Source organism: Trichoderma camerunense (genome assembly GCF_050948025.1).
Source record: "Trichoderma camerunense strain CBS 138272 chromosome Unknown V8C40scaffold_14, whole genome shotgun sequence".
Classification (NCBI taxonomy): domain Eukaryota; kingdom Fungi; phylum Ascomycota; class Sordariomycetes; order Hypocreales; family Hypocreaceae; genus Trichoderma; species Trichoderma camerunense.
This window is the reverse complement of record NW_028145356.1, coordinates 123,330-142,646: the sequence shown is the minus strand read 5'-3', so window position 1 is coordinate 142,646 and position 19,317 is coordinate 123,330. Positions and strand designations below refer to the sequence as shown.

At 49.9% G+C, this 19,317-nt stretch overlaps 7 protein-coding genes across 7 annotated transcripts; 5 read left to right on the top strand and 2 right to left on the bottom strand.

Moving 5' to 3' along the window:
- Positions 1-177: 177 nt before the first annotated feature.
- Positions 178-2,269, top strand: V8C40DRAFT_56790 (general substrate transporter). The gene is made up of 2 exons (XM_083223137.1): positions 178-813; positions 880-2,269. Exons 1-2 carry the CDS (start codon positions 322-324, stop codon positions 2,047-2,049), a joined length of 1,662 nt encoding a protein of 553 aa, XP_083070746.1. The 5' UTR covers positions 178-321; the 3' UTR covers positions 2,050-2,269.
- An 841-nt stretch (positions 2,270-3,110) lies between these two features.
- On the bottom strand, positions 3,111-5,249 carry V8C40DRAFT_56669 (uncharacterized protein). Its single transcript, XM_083223136.1, has 8 exons — positions 4,823-5,249; positions 4,697-4,722; positions 4,551-4,587; positions 4,407-4,477; positions 4,322-4,344; positions 4,097-4,253; positions 3,894-3,994; positions 3,111-3,830 (listed from the first exon to the last, which is right to left on the bottom strand). Exons 1-8 carry the CDS (start codon positions 4,968-4,970, stop codon positions 3,320-3,322), a joined length of 1,074 nt encoding a protein of 357 aa, XP_083070745.1. The 5' UTR covers positions 4,971-5,249; the 3' UTR covers positions 3,111-3,319.
- A 1,882-nt stretch (positions 5,250-7,131) lies between these two features.
- V8C40DRAFT_250712 (FAD-dependent oxidoreductase) lies at positions 7,132-9,834 on the top strand. Its single transcript, XM_083217038.1, has 2 exons — positions 7,132-8,078; positions 8,193-9,834. Exons 1-2 carry the CDS (start codon positions 7,801-7,803, stop codon positions 9,625-9,627), a joined length of 1,713 nt encoding a protein of 570 aa, XP_083070744.1. The 5' UTR covers positions 7,132-7,800; the 3' UTR covers positions 9,628-9,834.
- Positions 9,835-10,821: 987 nt separating this feature from the next.
- V8C40DRAFT_250710 (Aldo/keto reductase family-domain-containing protein) lies at positions 10,822-12,264 on the top strand. Its single transcript, XM_083217037.1, has one exon. It carries the CDS (start codon positions 10,963-10,965, stop codon positions 12,127-12,129), a length of 1,167 nt encoding a protein of 388 aa, XP_083070743.1. The 5' UTR covers positions 10,822-10,962; the 3' UTR covers positions 12,130-12,264.
- A 577-nt stretch (positions 12,265-12,841) lies between these two features.
- V8C40DRAFT_276144 (cytochrome P450) lies at positions 12,842-14,634 on the top strand (the record flags this gene model as incomplete). The annotated part of the gene is made up of 3 exons (XM_083220811.1): positions 12,842-12,982; positions 13,036-13,565; positions 13,617-14,634. The coding sequence occupies 3 exons, from the start codon at positions 12,842-12,844 to the stop codon at positions 14,632-14,634; spliced, it is 1,689 nt and encodes a 562-aa protein (XP_083070742.1).
- Positions 14,635-14,896: 262 nt separating this feature from the next.
- On the top strand, positions 14,897-16,455 carry V8C40DRAFT_280964 (FAD-dependent oxidoreductase; the record flags this gene model as incomplete). The annotated part of the gene is made up of 5 exons (XM_083221498.1): positions 14,897-14,977; positions 15,045-15,338; positions 15,407-15,695; positions 15,746-16,039; positions 16,102-16,455. The coding sequence occupies 5 exons, from the start codon at positions 14,897-14,899 to the stop codon at positions 16,350-16,352; spliced, it is 1,209 nt and encodes a 402-aa protein (XP_083070741.1). The 3' UTR covers positions 16,353-16,455.
- A 46-nt stretch (positions 16,456-16,501) lies between these two features.
- On the bottom strand, positions 16,502-18,400 carry V8C40DRAFT_276143 (fungal specific transcription factor domain-containing protein; the record flags this gene model as incomplete). The annotated part of the gene is made up of 3 exons (XM_083220810.1): positions 16,502-17,290; positions 17,364-17,615; positions 17,669-18,400. The coding sequence occupies 3 exons, from the start codon at positions 18,398-18,400 to the stop codon at positions 16,502-16,504; spliced, it is 1,773 nt and encodes a 590-aa protein (XP_083070740.1).
- Between the last annotated feature and the right edge of the window lie 917 nt (positions 18,401-19,317).

The window sequence follows — 19,317 nt, the reverse complement described above, 5'->3', positions numbered from 1 at the left end:
AGTTTCCCCAAATCGACGGCGCCTCTCCACCATGGAGTCTCTTGGACGATGCCGCCGCCTCTTCTGGGCTCTAGGTTCTGCCTGCCTGCTTGTGACTCTCTGACCTGACGGAAACTCTCTGACCGTCACGACAATAAAAAGGCCGGCCTGCCTCCTGCCCCTTCCCTCCTTCTCCTGTCTTGCCTCGTCGATCTCTGTCTCACTCAATAAGAGCTCGTTCCGTTCACTCGGCCCGGGTCATCTCTTTCTTCTTCCCATTCCTCTTCAACAACACCAAGAACTGAGAAGATTCCAACCACAAACAAGCCAATCTTCGACGCCATGTCCGACGCCCCCGAAACCAACGCGGAGGCGCGAAAGCACTCCATCGGCATCCACACTACCCAGGATGTCGAGCACATCGAGGCTCCCATCACATGGAAGGCCTACCTCATGTGCGCCTTTGCCTCCTTTGGTGGTATCTTCTTCGGCTACGACTCCGGTTACATCAACGGTGTCAACGGCTCCGCCATCTTCTACAAGGCCGTTGAGGGCGCTGCCGCTACCAAGCTCACCGACCCTCACTCCTCCCTCATCACCTCCATTCTGTCTTGCGGTACCTTCTTCGGTGCCCTGATTGCTGGTGACGTCTCCGACTGGATCGGCCGAAAGTGGACTGTCATCATCGGCTGCTTCATCTACATGATCGGTGTCATTGTCCAGATGGTTACTTCTCCCGAGCACGCTCTTGGTCCCATTGTCGCTGGTCGTCTCATTGCCGGTCTCGGTGTCGGTTTCGAGTCTGCCATTGTCATTCTGTACATGTCTGAGATTGTAAGTTGGACAATGTTTCTCCTCCATTCCTGTCATCTCAGCTGCTAACCTGCTTGCCCCTTCCAGTGCCCCCGCAAGGTCCGTGGTGCCCTTGTCGCTGGTTACCAGTTCTGCATTACCATCGGTATCCTCCTCGCTTCTTGCGTCGTCTACGGCACCAAGGACTTCACCAACACTGGCGCCTACCGTATCCCCATCGCCATCCAGTTCCCCTGGGCTCTGATCCTCGGTGGTGGTCTCCTCTTCCTCCCCGACTCTCCCCGTTACTTCGTCAAGAAGGGTGAGATCCAGAAGGCCATCAACTCCCTGTCCCGTGTTCGTGGCCAGCCTGAGGACTCCGAGTATGTCCAGAACGAGCTTGCTGAGATTATCGCCAACGAGGAGTACGAGCGTGCCCTGATCCCCTCCACCACCTGGTTCGGCTCTTGGGCCAACTGCTTCAAGGGTTCTCTGTGGACCGGCAAGTCTAACCTGCGACGAACCATCCTCGGTACCTCTCTCCAGATGATGCAGCAGTGGACCGGTGTCAACTTCATCTTCTACTACTCCACCCCCTTCCTCCAGTCCACCGGTGCCATCAGCAACTCTTTCTTGATCTCCCTGATCTTCTCCCTGGTCAACGTCTGCTCCACTCCTCTGTCTTTCTGGACCGTTGAGCGATTCGGTCGTCGTTCCATCCTCATCATCGGTGCCGGTGGTATGCTTATCTGCCAGTTCCTCGTTGCCATCATCGGTGTCACTGTCGGCTTCAACAAGACCCACCCCGACCCCAGCAACCCTGGCTCCGACCTGGCCGACAACATCTCCGCTGTCAACGCCCAGATTGCCTTCATCGCCATCTTCATCGCCTTCTTCGCCTCCACCTGGGGTCCCGGTGCCTGGATTGTCATTGGTGAAATCTTCCCTCTGCCTATCCGATCTCGTGGTGTTGCTCTGTCCACCGCTTCCAACTGGCTGTGGAACACCATCATCACCGTCATCACCCCCTACATGGTTGGTACCGATAAGGGCAACCTGAAGTCATCCGTCTTCTTCATCTGGGGAGGTCTCTGCACCTGCGCTTTCGTCTACTCCTACTTCCTCATCCCCGAGACCAAGGGCCTCTCTCTCGAGCAGGTCGACAAGATGATGGAGGAGACCACCCCCCGTACCTCTGGCAAGTGGAAGCCTACTACCACCTTCGCTGCCCAGATGGGCACTGGTGAGTATATTGAGAAGGCTGTCGTTGAGGTCTAAGCGTTTCCTGCGTCGATTTGGATAAAGGAGGTGTTCTTTTTTCTTTTTTTCCCTTTTTACTATTTCCTTTATAACGTGGTGGGGTGGATAGCTGCAGGTAATGGTCTACCTCTGCAGTTTTGTGATGAAATCATACCCGGGGCACGGCGGATGTGTCCTAAGAGATGTGTTTGACGACGGAGATGCTTTTGTAATGCGGTAGATGTGGACATAACTATTACTACTAGTTAAAAAATGTTATCCCAAGATCCAAAAAACTCTATTCCCTTCGCGCTTTAAGGATGCGAAACGACTTTTGTCCTTTTCAGTTCCTTTTTAGCTACCCTGTTTTACTACTACTTTATCTTAATAAGATCACATACTTGATCTACATGTTGGTTTTGTTTTCTCTTTTGTGTGTGTGGCGTGCACTTGAGGCTTTGAGACTTCTTCCCCATGTCTATGGTTGCATGACCTGTTGTTTGAATTTTGCACACTGGGTTTCCCTCCCTTGAATTCTTCCCTTACCTGTTTTGTGCAGTTCTAGCATTCCCTGCAAAACGCAGCTGATGTGAGATTTTTTCTCTCGGTTCTCGGTACCCCCATGCGTGAAACTCGACCAATCACTTTGGCGTGCGTGGTACGTACCACGAACAAAGGAGGGAGAGACGTTTCGCCTCATGACTGGATTTGGTAATTGGGATTATTGAAGGGAGAGGGGCGTGGAGGGTGTGATTTGGGTTGGGCTGGTTTTTTTGGAGTTGATGTTACGTTGTGCTTTGGTTGTGGTGCTGTGTACTAGGGGACGTTGATGTGATGGATGTTGTGGGTGAGTTTGTTACCTAACAGATTCATGCTTGTGAATGGTTTGTGTTTGGTAAATGGTACTGATTTTTGAGCTTACTGAAAAAGGGATTGATGTATTTTCCTATTTGGGTAGTTGATAGTCTGTTTGAATAGCGAGCAGGGGGTGTTATTCATGTGTATAATGATGACTATCTGCTTCATGCGATGTGTTTGAGCTGGATACTAAGGTTGTGTAGGAATGGCACGAGCAGTTGAAATTGCTGAATACGCAGCCTTGTATGAACACTCTGACTTGATTTGATTGTTTTCCCTCTTGCAAAACCATTCCATGTACTAACAGTCAACCGTGATAGGGGGGTATCTTGGGTATTATATCTTATCGTGACGACTTTCATGAATACAAACAGAAGTAGAACCAACCATCCCTGTACTCGATAATCCACAAGCAATATTACAGCAACAATACAGTCTTGTATCACCACCATCAGCCGTTACTCCTACTCGCACCGGGAGCACCCTGACCTCGGTGATCAGGCCCCTCACTCGTCTCGCTCATCTCGCTCACCGAAGCCACTGGCCCCTGCAGGATATTCTCCGTGCTCTTCTCGCTCCCGTTCTCTCCACCAGCGGTACTGCCCAAGGGCCTCATGCCGCTCTTCGTCGCCCGCCACGACTGCAGGGCATAAGGGCCTTCCGCGCCAGGCCTGGCGGGCGTGTTGCCGCTGCTGCCACCGCTGCGGGTCTTCTCAGAAAAGTACGTGACGAGGGGCGCGAGCGTTGGCACGCATGCGATGATGATTCCGACGGCCGTCTCGACGATGGACCACTTGATGGCTTCAGCGGAGTCGAGGTAGTTGGACAGGTTGCTGATGGTTTGGATGCGGATGATTTGGACAATGGTGACGAAGAGACCCAAGGCGAAGAGACACAGGAGGGCAATTTTGCGACGGATCTTCATCTGGAGCTTGAGGAGGACGGGAAAGGGGAGGACGAGCCTGGTCAACACAGGTTAGGAGATATGTATGCCGAAGGTGTAGAAGGGGAAGGGTGAAACTTACGTGATTACGTCAAAGATAATCGTCAAGGACGAGAATGTGAGGTAAAAGGGGACGGCATCGGCGCAATGGCCGGGCACGAGAGGCTCCCATTGCTTCTGGACCTAATTATTCAATATTATCAGCATATATTCGTTGCAATTTTCACCCTTAATAGAGACGGCATCTCAAAGAAAGGGGGTTGCGTTTCAAGACGTTGGTCATACCGGAATACACAGAAACAAGAAAACCAGCATAAAGGCTATATGTGCCATCGTAACAATCGCGGCGATCGAGATGGGCAACAGCCGGTACGTCCCAGGTACCAAGCGTACGTAGGATACGAGCAGACTGGTCTTGAAGCCCCAAATGCCAAGAACATAGCTAGTTAGACAAAAGAATTGTGAGCCAACAGTATTCCTCACGAGAGGCCGAAAGAGGAATTTGCTTACAACGGCGCGCCGATATATTGCGTCTAGAAGGATTTAATGATTCATTCATGGAAACGATGGGAAGGAAGGACAGGGGTGAAAGTACTTTGCCAAAGTTGAGGACATTTTCGTCCGGCATGGTGTCGAGTTCAATCAGCCCGAGGCCCCATTTCGTTTCTGCCGAGTAGTTTAGCAATTGATCCTTTCAAACCAGAGCATTCAACTGAGTTAAGTAATGGGATATACATACGGACGACAGTTGCTGAAGTGTACCCGCAAGCTCCAATCTGTTCCCAATCCAATTCGAGTCAGTGGACCAGCCAGTAGACGAGAGTTTTCCTTCGAAACCACCCGGACGAGGTTAATCGATAGGGAAACGTTCAATCGGTCGCATACCCAGCTAGCAATGATCAACCAGTCATCTGTGTGTCTTTAGTTAGCATCTGACCTATCGGATCCCACAAGAGAGCCGAGAAACGAAGCCGCAGTGATGATCACCAAGGGCCCCTTTCAGATACGTACCCAGACCGACCGCCTTTGTAATCCTCGTTCTGACATAGATTCTCAGACACAATGCGACAAGAGCCAGCGCCGTCACAGACAGTGCAACGGCAACAATGGTAGGCCCATTGTTCGGCGTACCGTCAGGCGTATTGTACGCCCACGCCATGGCTTTCTCCTGACCAAACTCCAAAGAAGTTCGGGAAGCCCGTCAGACGCCTGAGAGCACAGAGGTGATAGTAGTAGAAGTAGGGAATTCTTGGTTTTTACATAACGCATGAAAAAAGGGAAAAAAGTTATTAATAGTAAGAAATGAGAAGCAAGTAATCCAAATCCAGATTGTCGAGCTGCCGGAACAGGGAGGAGAACGAGGGCGAGAAGGGGGCCGCCGTCTGTGCCGCACGGGGAGATCCCCAGGATATTATACTCTGTCTCGCCCGATAGAATCCCAGATTCTACTGTTAATGAAACGCAAATTGTCAAGAGCCGCCAGCTGAAGATGCATCGTGGACTCCTGACGGAGTCGGTTCCGGCGAAGGTGGCTTGCAGCTAGACAGGTTTAAAGCAGCAGGGAAGGGAAGAAGACGGGAAACAATGGAGGACGCAGACAAAGTGAAAATCGCCCAGCAGTAGTCCTAATGTCACCTAGGCCTCAATCCAATTCCCCAAACAAGTTGGAGTGAGAAAAAATGAAAAGGAAAATGGAGGGCTGACAAGGGTTGAAGGGATGTCGACTGCCGACCCAGAGAGAGAGCCTGTCAATGCCGCATGTCATTTTCCAAGGCTCTGGAACCCCCCAACCATGCTTCTTTTTCCCTTTTTGCACTCCCTGTCACGGTGCCACGTAAGGAAAGAAAACCGCCCGCCTTATTGCTACTACTGTTCGCTGTTGCCCCCGTATTTGACCGGCAAGCCTCTCTATTCTCTAGCCTATTCGTTTTGTGCTAGCACTGCGACATTAGCTTCCAAGCGGAGAGAGAGCCGGACATCTTACAGGTTCACGCACGCATGGACCTGACAAGTCTCCTGTTCTGTACAGTATGTCGTACTACGACCTGTATACCTGTCCTCTCTCATTGCCTGTGCCTCAGGGCATAAGCGAATAGTCGAGATGAGAGGTACTCCACGTCCAACAGCGTTCTCCCCTGTGTTACAAACGCATCTACAGGCAATGCAGCTTTCGTCTTTCTTTCCTATTTACGACGTACGACGTACCAATCCGTCCTTTCGTCTCCTCCGTGCAGGCTTCCAACGGGCGTAGCGGCCGTATTCCACGAATCCGAGGTCCTTGGGAGGGTAGCATTCTTGCACGTAATAGGTAAGAGAGAAAACCAGGCCATGGCACCTGTAGGGGTCGCCCCGACCGGCAGCTGGCCCATTCGGAGATGACTGGTTTTGATTCTACGCATACATGGGGAGCTGGTTCGCCGATGAAAGCTGCATTTATGCGACCAGGGATATCTGCAGTGACGACAGCTTAGTCAGAACGTCGAGGTGATGCATCGCCTGACGAATTTTGTGAGATCTGATCTGCCAGCCATGATGCCATTCAACATGAAGCATAGCCTTGCGCAGAAAAAAGAGCTATTGTTTAGCCCAGTCTCCTACAGGAGAAGCGTGATCACTGCATTCATGCTGCTTACCAAGAATTCGTCCGCTCCCCAGACGGGGGTTTTCAGCTTTGAGGCTTCTTCGTGCGTCTTCAGTCACTTGGGCTTCGGACGAATGTGTCTTTTCCCCATCTTTTCCGGACCCCTGGTCGACCGGAACTCCGCTTTCAAGAGCCGGCAGCCACAGCGCGGTCTTATCCAAGAAGAGTCGTAGTTCAGAGTAGTCGTTGTTGGCGGCGGGAGGATACGGTTCCGCCAACGGTAGATCGCCAGAGGTGGGGGATAATAGTGAGAGCAGGACCCAAGGCCGAATAAGTGATCATTGAAACGATATTCGACGATCCAAGCAGCCGTCATTTAACGTGCTTTTCTGTGCCCTTTTGTGTACGGCACGAGTGCCGTTGCGATAATACGACATAACAAGACCTGGGGGCCTTTGTCCCTGAACTACATCCCTGTCCGCATGCAGGAGAGACCTCCAGCTGGTTAATCTTTGCCTAATTTGATCGAGCAGAATTCTCTCATTTGCACTAGGGATCTTTCAAGGAGCAGAAGCAAAGCACTAGGAAGGTTCCGCAGTAGTGCTAGACCGCGGCCCGCGCAGCATCCCAACACGACAGCTTCCAGAGCGACGGTGAGAAGAGGGGAATGTAGCACCGTTTCCTCTGCAGGTAGGTTCAGATCGAGGTCCAGACTCCAGAACTCACCGGAAATTTTCTTCATCGCGCCAACTGCCGGTCCTGGGGCGAATAGCGAAATTTTCGAATACCACCTCACAGCTCGCATCGAAGGTCCAAGCAAAATTGGCAACATGTTTGACACATGAAAAAGAGACAACGAAACGAAGCAGAACCCCCGCATAGACTGGGTACTAAAGGACGACATGGCCCCAGCTCCTTCTTCAGCTGTTTCTTCAGCTCTTTCTCTTTGCTTCTCTCTTCTCTGCCCTAAATGTGAGCTCCCTTGTCTTTAGCCTAGCCAATGATGCTTTCTCCGCCGGGTTACTCGGGTCACGTTCTCATCAGTACGCCGAGAAAGGCGGTCTTGCTCCCCAGCTTACCTTGAAAGAGGGGGCCTTGAGTCCAAGCGAGCAACTGAACAGAGCAGCGGCCGCGGGCTTGGCAACGTGGGATCTGAGCCCGCGCATCGAGGTCTTTTGATTAGCATCTCGACTATCGACTGATGAGGCGGCCGTAAAGAGCAGTAGAATGATTAGACCGGCACGTGGAATGCCGAGATGGGCGTATGCAGGCCAAGATCGATGGACCTCTAAATCGTGGCAAAGTGTCGATAAAAGTCCACAGATCCGCGCATCTCGCCGAATATGTAACTTAGACTCCTCAGCTTCTCTTCCCCTCTCGCCACACGGAGCACATCTGGGATTCTAAGATGCATTGCAGCAACCTAGGTTCTGCGCTTCTGGCCATTGCGAGCCTTGCAGGCTTCGCCAACTGTGCGCCCGCAACCTCGTCTACATCAACCTCGTCATGCAAATGCTTCCCTGGCGATGCATGCTGGCCCAGTAGCAGTGATTGGGCCGCATTCAACAAGACTGTTGATGGGCGTCTGATTGCGACGGTTCCTCTGGGATCACCCTGCCACGGTGCATCCTACAATGAGACTGAGTGCCAGTTTCTGCAGGACAATTGGCTGTTCTCTCCAATCCAGTAAGTGGTATATGCATGAAAGACGCTCTTTTTGTTTTGCTCTTCTCTTGTCTAGCTTCCCCGGATGCACGTGTACCGCTTGCCCGTGACATTGTCTGACAAAGAATCTGTTAGCTACAACTCGTCGTCGTCGGTCATGGCGCCGTTGTTCGCGAATGCGAGCTGCGACCCATTTCAACCGGCTGACACGCCTTGCACTCTCGGCAATTATGTGCGATATGCGGTCAATGTGTCAACGGCTGCTCATGTCACTGCAACGCTTAAATTCGCGGCGCAGCGCAATATCCGCTTCGTCATCCGCAACACGGGACATGACTATAACGGCCGCTCAACAGGTGCTGGCGCCCTCTCTGTTTGGACTCATTATCTCAAGGACACCGAGGTTTTGGACTGGAGCGATAAGTATTACACCGGCAAGGCCCTCAAGATTGGGGCTGGCATCCAGGGCTTTGAAGCTCTCGAGGCAGCACACGCAGCTGGTTTAATTGTAGTGACGGGAGAATGCCCTAGTGTTGGCATTGCTGGAGGATACGTCCAAGGAGGCGGTCACTCCGCTCTCAGCACCATTTATGGCTTGGCAGCCGACAATGCCCTTTCATATGATGTCGTGACTCCCAACGGAACACTCGTGACTGCCACCCGGACTCAGTATAATGATCTTTACTGGGCATTGAGCGGCGGCGGTGGCGGCAACTATGGTGTTGTAGTGTCCATGGTTTTCCAAGCCCATCCTGACAACATGGTCAGCGGCTCCAAGTTCGCCGTTGACACCACTTCCAATGAGACACTGTACGCCGTCATTGACGCCTTCCACGCCGCTCTGCCAGCCATTGTGGATTCGGGTGTCATGATCATCTACTTCTTCGGCCCAGGATTCTTCCAGGTGCCTGCCATGACGGCATACGGCAAGACGCAAGACGAGGTTGAAGCCATCCTGAAGCCTTTTGTTGACGCTCTGGCGGCACTCAACATCGACCTGGCGCCCACATACACGCAATTCTCCAGCTACTTTGATCACTTCCAGAACTACTGGGGCCCGCTTCCCGCTGGGAACATCCAGGTCGGCACGGACCTGTTTGGTGGCCGACTGATTCCCCGTTCCGTGCTGCCGAGTTTCTCTCCGACGGCGCAGAAGCTAGTCGAGCTCGGTGTGACCTTTATCGGTGTCGGGCTCAACGTCTCTCACTTTGGCGGCAATAACGCCAACGCCGTGCTGCCGCAGTGGCGATCGTCCATTGTCGAGGTCTCGCTGACGCTGCCGTACAGCTTCCAGGTTCCTTTCCAGGACATGATTGCCACACAGGACACCATCACCAACGTTGTCCAGCCCGTCATCGAGGCAGCCACGCCCGGTGCCGGTGCCTACATGAACGAGGCTGACTTTCAGCAGCCTGACTTCCAGGAAACCTTTTTCGGCGCCAACTATCCCCAGCTGCTGAAGATTAAGCAAAAGTATGACCCCACGGGTCTGCTGTATGCGAGGGCGGCCGTGGGCAGTGAGGCTTGGACCGTGGCGGAGAATGGTCGGATGTGCAGAACTCAGTCATGATTTGTTGAGTAGAGTAGTTGTAGCAGTAACAGTAGCAGCAATAATAGTAGTATTTAGGTAGTTGAATGGCTCATGATGATGATTACTTGATTCAAGAGATGAAGTGCTATTTGGAATGCGGTGGTGCACGTGTAGATTAGCAGATAATGTAGACATGGCAGGTGCGCGGAACCAGCTCAGCTGAGCTCGGGACTATTGAAATAGTGGGTTACTAAGCTCTGACTATACGTACTGGCCGTTTTATTCGCAGTAAATGCCCGACTTTTACTCCTTCAAGGACTATCTGGAGCCGCATCTCCGGTATTAATTGATCTTGCATCGCTAAATAATATGTAATGTACGGAGCATATGTTATCAGTAGTTGAAACGCAGATAAGCACAGATGTCCGTGGATCACTTACAGCTCCGGATCTGACCCCACGATCCAGCCTATCAGCAGCGGCTTCGGCTACCGCGCTTGTGTGATTAGCGGGCTGTAATGCATCATCTCGATCGGCGCATCTGCTGGACAAGCACACGCAGACAAAACACTCCGGAGTATTAATTCACTTGGGTCATTTGCAGCGGGAATACAGAAGAATCCGCACATGCATCCTCTGCTCCGTAGCGTCTTGGGTTTTCCACTGTATTAGCATCAGCACGGAGTAATACTATGTATAGTAGGTATGGATGTAACATTGGTGCATATTAGACGACGGATGCTGTTTCAAGTAACCTTACAAAGCATCTGCAACTTCTCGTATCAGCAGACCTTCCGATGCACCAAGTAATTGTATCTGTACAGGATCTCCTCCAGGATTGACATTTACCATTTTCGTATTACTACTCCGTTGATTTGTCTGGTACTTCTTATTCGATACCCGTAATACCCGAAGCTGAAAACGGGCTTGGCGGCTTAAAAGACGACGGGCCATTTCCTGCTTCTTTTTTAAGCTCGCATATACACGACGGAAGTTTGACGCATCAATTACTCCGAAGAACCCATGCCGTCAAATCACGGATCTTGCCCCTCGTCGCAGCCGTTCAACCGTTGCGTCTCCAAGAGCCCAGAGTTTTGCGCCGTCTTCCGAAGCCTTTAGCACATTGTCGCTCTTTGTAGTCGGGATTTATAGCACCGTGCTGTTCAGGGTCTTGGCTCGATCGGGTTATTCGCAGAAAAAAACGGACAAGGTTCCGGTTTCTCCGTCTCTGTTCCGAGCATAGTTCCAAGACGTGATATCCAACGCCACCTGATAATAAATACTTATCTTTCACCCTCCTGCAAAAAACCAGCCATGCCTCTCAACCGTCCCTGAATTACTCTCTCCGGCTCTGCTTGCCGACCGTCGCCGCTAAATGGGTGCCTCAACACCGCTGTCGCAGGTTCTGCCTCCCTTGATCCTGGGGACGGCCACCTTCAATCATCAGTATCACCCCGATCCCTCACGCATGCCCTACGTCGATATTGTGCGGAGAGCCCTCGAGCACGGAATCAATGCCTTTGACACCTCGCCTTACTACGGCCCTTCCGAGATCCTGCTGGGCCAGGCGCTGCGACTCTTGACCCCGCCCCCGCCTCGAGAGGGATATTTCCTCATCACCAAGGCTGGGCGCATCAAGTCGGACGAATTCGACTACTCGCCGGCGTGGGTGCGATATAGCGTCTGCCGCAGCCTGGAGCGTCTGGGGACTCGGTATCTAGATCTGGTCTACATGCACGATGTCGAATTCGTGTCTGCCGCCGAGGTCCTGCAGGCTGTCAAGGAACTGCGCCGTCTGCGCGACCAAGGACTGATTCGCTATGTTGGCATCAGCGGTTATCCCGTCGACACGCTCGCATCGCTAGCGGAGATGATACTAAGAGAGACGGGCGAGCCTCTGGACGCCATTCTCTCTTACGGCAACTTTTGCTTGCAAAACACTCAGCTTGGACGCCCTGACTTTTTGCAACGATTCCAGGCCGCCAGGGTTGAGTGTCTGCTCAACGCCAGCATCCTCAATATGGGCCTGCTGACGACTCGTGGTGTTGACAACGGTCCTATGGTCTCTTGGCACCCCTCGCCGCCGGAGCTGCGAAAGGCCTGTACCAAGCTATCACAAATCGCACAGAATAACGGCGAGCATCTTGAAGGAGTGGCTCTCCGGTGGGCTCTGGAAAATTGGGCTCGCGCAGGAAAGGACTTTGGCACAACGGCATATGTCGGGGCTGGACCTCGCATCGGTGCAAGCGTTATGGGAGTCACGGCTATTACAGAGCTCGACGAAACTTGGGATCTATGGAGAAGCGTCATTGGCCCTGTCATCGGCACCAAGGACGAAGCCGCTACACAAAAGAGCAACAAGATTAAGAGGCTTGTCGAGGACAAGATGTGGCCCACCCTGGGCTCATGGAAGGATCATGCCTGGGAGAGCGGCGGCGAAACATTTGTCAATGCCAGAGTGACACCTGGACAGATTCCCAACGACGAGGTGGCCGAGAGATGGGGACTGGTTCCTTCAGCAGCGGTTGTTGCCAAGTTGTAACGCACAACGCCTAATATCATAGACCAGCATGATTTTTTTTTTTATCTTTATCTTTTCTTCTTGTCTGATTCTCGGATAAATTTCCTACAAAGTATATACATGCCGTCGCTATAAATGAAATCGCATATATGAGAAGAGCGCAAAGTTGAGAAACAAGTGAGGTCAACGTGCTATCCATTTTTTGATACTAATTATAGGTAGCTAGCCATGTTAGAAACATGGGTGATGCCTATAACAAAAAGTCCTGCAATGGTGATACAGCATGGCAAAGATAACCTCTAGGTGGGAGGACGTCGATTGAGATTGGCGAGATACCAAGCAACTGCCTATCTAGGCTATACGGAAGAAGAAGCTGCGGAATGTTGACGCTGGATTCAGCCGAGACAAAATGCAATGCTTGTAACAGATTTTATCTCACTATTGATGCCTTCGTATTACCGCAGATCCAGCGGCAGTCATGCATAGCCAAGTCGCATTAGGATTTGCATCTGTTTAGCCTGCCATCCTCTAATCCTCCGATCCTCCGATCCTTCGGCTATACATAGCAGCAGCTCCAAAGATGTAAGCGGGTCGTCAGCATTCTAATGCAAAACATGCTTCCAGATAAGAGGATTCCATATCAATGGGACTCCAGCCAATCTATAGGTAAAGCATCAACTTATTGGGCTTTCTTTAGATATTGTACGACCTGATTGCTTCGTATACATCCGATATGGAATCGACTCTTGTATCTCGGCTGCTCAAAATGTTTTCGCGTGGCCTACTCATCTTGGTGGCTGCGCTGGTTGTAAGATTTCTGTACCGTGGATACAGAGTCAGGAGGCATATCCGGGAATTGCAAGCCCAGGGAATTGTACATGCTCGAAGTTTGACATTCTCGTCGTGTAGATACTAACTGGCTCGCAGCCTACTCTCCCACATTCCCTCCTGTTTGGCCATATTCCAATTCTCCTCAAGTTCCGGAAGCATCACCCTGAAGATGTCCATTTCGGCATCATTATGAAATGGCTTGTAGATAACTGCAACCAATGGATTCCAGACTTGAAACGCCCTCCTCCAGTTTTGTATCTTGACATCTGGCCCGTCTTCCCAGACGTCATGATGATGGTCTTTGACGGCAGCATGTCGGCGCAGTTTACGCAGATTAGAAGCTTGCCTAAGCACCGCATTACTCGGACATTCCTGGAGCCGTTGACAGATAACCTCGACATGACCTCTGCCGACGGTAAACAGTCTAAGGTGTGGAGGTCGCGGTTCAACCCGAGTTTCAGTCCGAGAAACGTCACCATGCTCATTCCCGAGCTCATCGATGAGATCATGGTCTTCAAAGACTTGCTCGGGAAAATGGCTGGGCCAAGCGGACAATGGGGTGACGTCTTTCAGCTGGAGGAGCGCACCACAAACCTTACATTCGACGTAATTCTTCGTGCAACCATGTAATAAATCCTCCTAAAGATTGATCCTGCTTGTACTTACACGCCATCTAGGGATGAAAGACTGCATGAGCAGATAAATACACTGGGTAGCCCGCTCAAGCAAGCCCTAATCAGCCAGATCCGGTTGATGAGCAAAGTCCTCGGCGTGAACCGCATCCTGGGCATCAAACGATGGCCGTGGGAAGCCTGGATCAGACAGCGCAACAACGAAGCATTACGCAAGGCTCTTTTAGGCCGCGTCGAAGCTATTATAAAGTCACCTCATCTCGCTGATGCTGTCAGCGAGAAGAAGACTATTCTAAACATAGCCCTGAGTCGTACGCTTGCCGAAACGGGCGGCGAAACTCCCGATCAACGGTCAGTCGATGCCATTCTGGCTAATCTCAAGCTTTTCTTGTTTGCGGGCCACGACACGACATCGTCAACCATCTGCTGGATGTTCAAGCTGCTCCAGGACAACCCCGACTGCCTCTCCAAGCTCCGCGAAGAGCTTGACAGTGTTCTTGGAGAAGACGTCAACAAGGCCGCCAATTTGTTACGGGACTCACCTCAGCTTCTGAACAATCTAGTCTACACCAATGGCGTCGTCAAAGAAGCTCTTCGCTTCTACCCACTCGCATCAACCGTGCGCCAGGGCGAAAGGGATTTCTTCCTCACTGTCCCCGGGTCTGATATGAGATACCCGACGGAGGGCACCGCCATTCATGATGTGCCGTCCGTCATTCAGCTTGACGAACACGTTTGGCCGCGCGCGAACGAGTTTCTTCCGGAACGCTGGATCGCAGCCCAAGGCGATCCTATACACCCCAACAAGGACGCCTGGAGGCCGTTCTCCATGGGCCCGAGGAATTGCATCGGACAAGAGCTTGCCATGGTGGAAATAAAATTGGTGGCGGCACTAGTGTGTAGGGAATTTGGCATCCAAGAAGCTTGGGACAAATGGGATATGAAACAAGGATCGATGAAACCCAAAGAGACGGTCGGTGGGCAGAGGCTCTATGGATGTGGGCAAACTGTCCAGCATCCAAAAGACGGAATGCCGGTGCATGTCAGGCGACTTTATGCTTGAATAAACATCGATTCACGTAACAGAATCGGAATGCTCCGAATATGTCGGATTGCGGTGAAACGTCGGATTGAGCCGATGAAGTCGGATCAAAGCCGGTAGCCAGGTATACACATCATGACCTCTATTCGATTATAAAATTAACGAAATATCCAAATATATAAAAGTAAAAAAGAAAGTAGAAACAACCTGAATTCGAATTTGCTCTCTACTTTAAAGTGATTGTTAATCGCCTTTTTATCGTGCTTCTCTGGACATAGACGCAATGGCTACCACCACGGCTCCACACGTTATTATTATTGGCTCCGGGATCACTGGTCTCCTGATAGCACAAGGCCTCAAAAAGGTAATATGCAATTTTATGCTTCCTTCTATGCGGTCAAAATCCTAGAATTAATCTCTGACTGCAATAGAGAGGAATATCCTTCGCTGTTTACGACAAGGTGGACCCGGCCACTCGTACTCGCGACTGGAGTATGACCATATTCTGGTCTTTCCGGCACTACCCTTCCCTTCTATCTGAAGAGCTTAATAATCGTATCAATGAGGCACAGTCAAAAGTATACTATAACCCGACAGCAGTTGAAGAATTGGTTGTCAAGAATGCCGAGACTGGCGATGTGTTGGCAAGAGTGAACTCTCCTTTTGCCAGGAGAGTCAACAGAGTGGGCATGAGAAAGCTTTTGCTCAACGGAGTCAAGGTTCAGGTATATTTTATCTTTTTGAGATTTCATTTGGCACACTGTGAGAATATTCAAAATTGACCAGCTGCCAGTACGACCGCGAACTCGTTGGCGTCGATTATACCGCTGATGGCGTTGTCGCCCGTTTCAAAAACGGGACATTTGAGAAGGGTACCATGATTGTTGGTGCTGAGGGCGGACAGTCTTTCGTACGGCGCATGCTTCTTGGTGACCTCGCCCTGCCAGAGACATATCCAGACGTTGAAATGATAAACATCAATGCTAGATATACTCATGAGCAAGGGAAATATATTGCAGAGAATGTAGTGCCACACGTTGATTATGGAGTTCATCCTAAGGGAATATTTTTCATTATCCTTGGTAAGATACTTGGCCCTCTCTGAAGAGTCAACACTAACTTTTACATTCAGTCATGCGTGTTGAGGATAAAGATGATTACTCTACATGGACATTCCATTTCGTCATTACATATCCCAAAACGCTCACCGGCACACCGTTGAAGGGCAAAAGCAACGCAGAACGTGTTGCCATTTTGAGGTCCCTTAAAGATAACTTTGCAGAGCCCAGACGATCGGCCTTAATGTGGCTGCCAGATGACTTGGAAGTTCCCGATGACTCTATCAAAATGTGGAGTCCAGAGCCATGGGACAATCATGATGGCCGAGTTACGTTGGCTGGAGACGCAGCGCACGCAATAGCATTCTGTAAGTGATACAATTGTCTCTCATTAATAGCACCGAAAAGAAATGCTGACTCGTTATAAAAGATCGTGGACAAGGTCTCAACAACGCGACTGCCGACGCCGCAAACCTCGTTTCTGCCATAGAGAAAGCCTCTACTGGTGAATCGACACTGGCGGATGCCATAACTGAGTATGATAAAGAGGTCGTCTCCCGAGGGCAAGAAGAAGTTAGATTGTCTCGAGAACTGGCTCTATCAATGGAGCACTGGGAGAAATTCTTGGAAAGCCCCATCATCAAATACGGTGGGAACATTCCAAAAGAAATGTCGAAGTGAAAGTCTTTATAGATGGGAAAGTTGCTGGTTTGAGATAGTTTTGTTGGAGGTAGCATGAACTGTAGTTGGAAATTCAACATCTCCATCGTGGTCTGATACTTTTTGTTCTCGGTCATACTTAAAACTCTCTCATCATATTGATTTAGAATCTAAGCAATATCTAGATCAGCCCACATCGGTCCCAGTTGATATTCTGATAACATGAAATGAGAAAGATCAGTATCACCATTGAAATCCTGAAACAAGCTCACATCAAAACTGTCGAAAAGCGGATTAGGATTTTCGGAGGGCGTCATAGGCAGGATGCCAAGTCGACGACAGAGAGAAATGACCTTTGAATATTGATGCTCTGATGTCTTTGAGAATACAGTGGTCGACTTGAGGAGATCCAATGCGGCTGTAACGAATTCACGTGCCTTGGCGAGGGTAGCATCATCAACCTTTCCTGTAGCGAGAGCCGATTTCTCTTGAGCCAAGACACCTAACACGGCCCCAAGCGCCGTGATTAGGAAGTAGTTGTACTGCGTTTGCTGCATTTTGTATATGTTGGTTTCACCAAACAAGTCTAGCAGGATCTGAAAACTGTCGTATGCGATGTTAACAGCCATTGCCCACAAGTCCGAGTTGGTAGCCTCTTGCAATTGGAGAGAGTAGAGTGCCGGGCGAATTAGTACGAGGCGTAGCTGATTAGCCCTCAAGTAGAGCAGTGTGGAGAAATGGCGGGGTTTTATAGCATCGGATTCCTCGTTATTAGGATCCAGTACTTTGGGAACATGTTTCTCTTGCCATTGGTTGAGGTGGTCCTGAAAGAACTCGAATGATTCTCGCCATTCTTGTGCGTAATGTGACGAGCCACCAAAGACATTAGAGATGGATTCACAGATTCTGGAACCCAGACGACAATAATCGATCATGGCCGATATATAAGGAGAATCATCCTAAATTTGCGGCAATGGTTAGTGCTCTATACTTTGAAAGAGAATGAAAGATAGAGTGTTGCTCAGTACATACCGGCAATGGAATGCTATTGTCAATATCTTTATCTTGAATATGTCTCGGTAGCCCCAGGGAATAGCTGAGCTGGCAATCAAGAACAAAGGCCGTCCAAAACATGTTTATTGCCAGTTGATATGAACTTGGCTCCTTAAACATACTCATAAGCACTTTGTTTTTATGAAGCCCGAACTCCAGGATCAGACGAGTGAGATTGCCAACAATACGCCAAGCGAGTCTCGAGTTGCCCTTGATTGAATGATATATACTCTGTTCCAAATTTAGCATCAGCTGAATAGGGAGATACCGAGTTCAGAACTTACAACTAGTATTAGTACTTGTAAGTCGCCGATTTCTGCAGTGGCAGCCCATATTGTGTTGTCTACATCGCGTTGTATGCTTGCATGGAGTTTAGTGGCTGCGGCTTCATGGCTGCTGTCCTGTATAACCATGGAAATAGCAAACACCATCTTGATGATATTGAAGTCACTGCGACTCATTTGATTCACCAAGATATCTCGAACGGATGAATGTGATTCTGCTGCCAGAGCAGGATAAAGTTCCCTCACATGTCGCATCAAAATACCAATAGGTAGGATGGGATGTGTCACGCCCACGAAGTTATCATAAAGGTGTACCAGATGGACCGCCATGTCTCCGTCTATCTCCTCCAAGGTGTTCAAGGGCAATCCATACTGGGGGCTCGCCGTCGCTGGCGTCGAGAAATTATCAATATCCTGATCGCTGAAATCGTTTCGGATATTTTCGCAACTATTTTCGACAATAATCTCTCCATCCAGTGTTGAGTATGTCTCTCGATCTGTGCTCTCTATTCCGCTGCCTATCATCCCCACGGCAGACATATAAAAAGTCATGCCGGAAGGACCACGGAAAAATGGAAGCAAGTGCTTGTAAGACATGGCCGCGGAGTATTGTTCAGCATTAAGAGGGATGTACTCCTCAGGCTCTCCGATGAGCTTCTTATTCAATACTCTGCTATTGTCCTCAGTCCTCTGAAGGAGCAAATCAAGTTTTTCTGACTGAGCTTGAATCATTTTCGTCAAATCCAAAGCCAAGGCAGCGTTCCTAGATTAGTTGAGATCTCTTAGTATATAACCGTCATGAACTGGATAATGGGCTGAATGGGCCGTGATATTGAGACAAACCAAGTAGAAGAGGGTTCCTTGTGACTGGATGCCTCGGCCGGAATATCTACTTCGCCATTGTTGGTATAAACAGCGCCGACGTTATGCAATTCTGTCATAACAGAGTGCCGCAATTTATAGAAACATTCTTCCGGTCGCCTCTTTTCGCATTTATCGCACGGTTTCTTGCCATTGCATCGAATCTTTTGCTGTTTACATCGCTCACAGGCTTGAAACACGTATCGCTTGCGCTTCCGAGCGAGCCGGTCAGCATTGGATTGAGCAAGAGACGATGATCGATTTGCACGGGTCTCCATAATGTCATTAAGATATGATAGATGTTATGATAAGTACCAATAGTAGAGTTGACTTCCTTTTAGTACGTCCTGGATGAGGTATAGAGTAAGGTTTAGCTCAATATTAAATACTAGCTAGTAATAGAGGGATTTGTCGATTCTTAATAAGTCTCCTATTCTTATATGACCATCTCATGACAAAGCTTAAGCGGGGTAATATGGAGCTAATACATAGCATGATATGTCGGAAATACAGGGTATTTCATTGGATGACGATGCTACTTTGATCGGTGGTACAGCGTTGCATGCGGTACGAGCATGAGCTTGCATGTGGATTTTACTGAGTAATCGTGGAGGTGGCGTTAAATGGGCCCCCCTTTCTTCTTCAATTTTATTCTGGGGAAAATGTATTGTCAGTGGCCTGTAGAATAATCCGAGTGATGAAGAACGGGTGCTCAATGATGTTTTATCTATATGTTGAACTAGCCTCGAGTAAATAATTACCAACATGGCTCTGGTTACTTCAGTTAC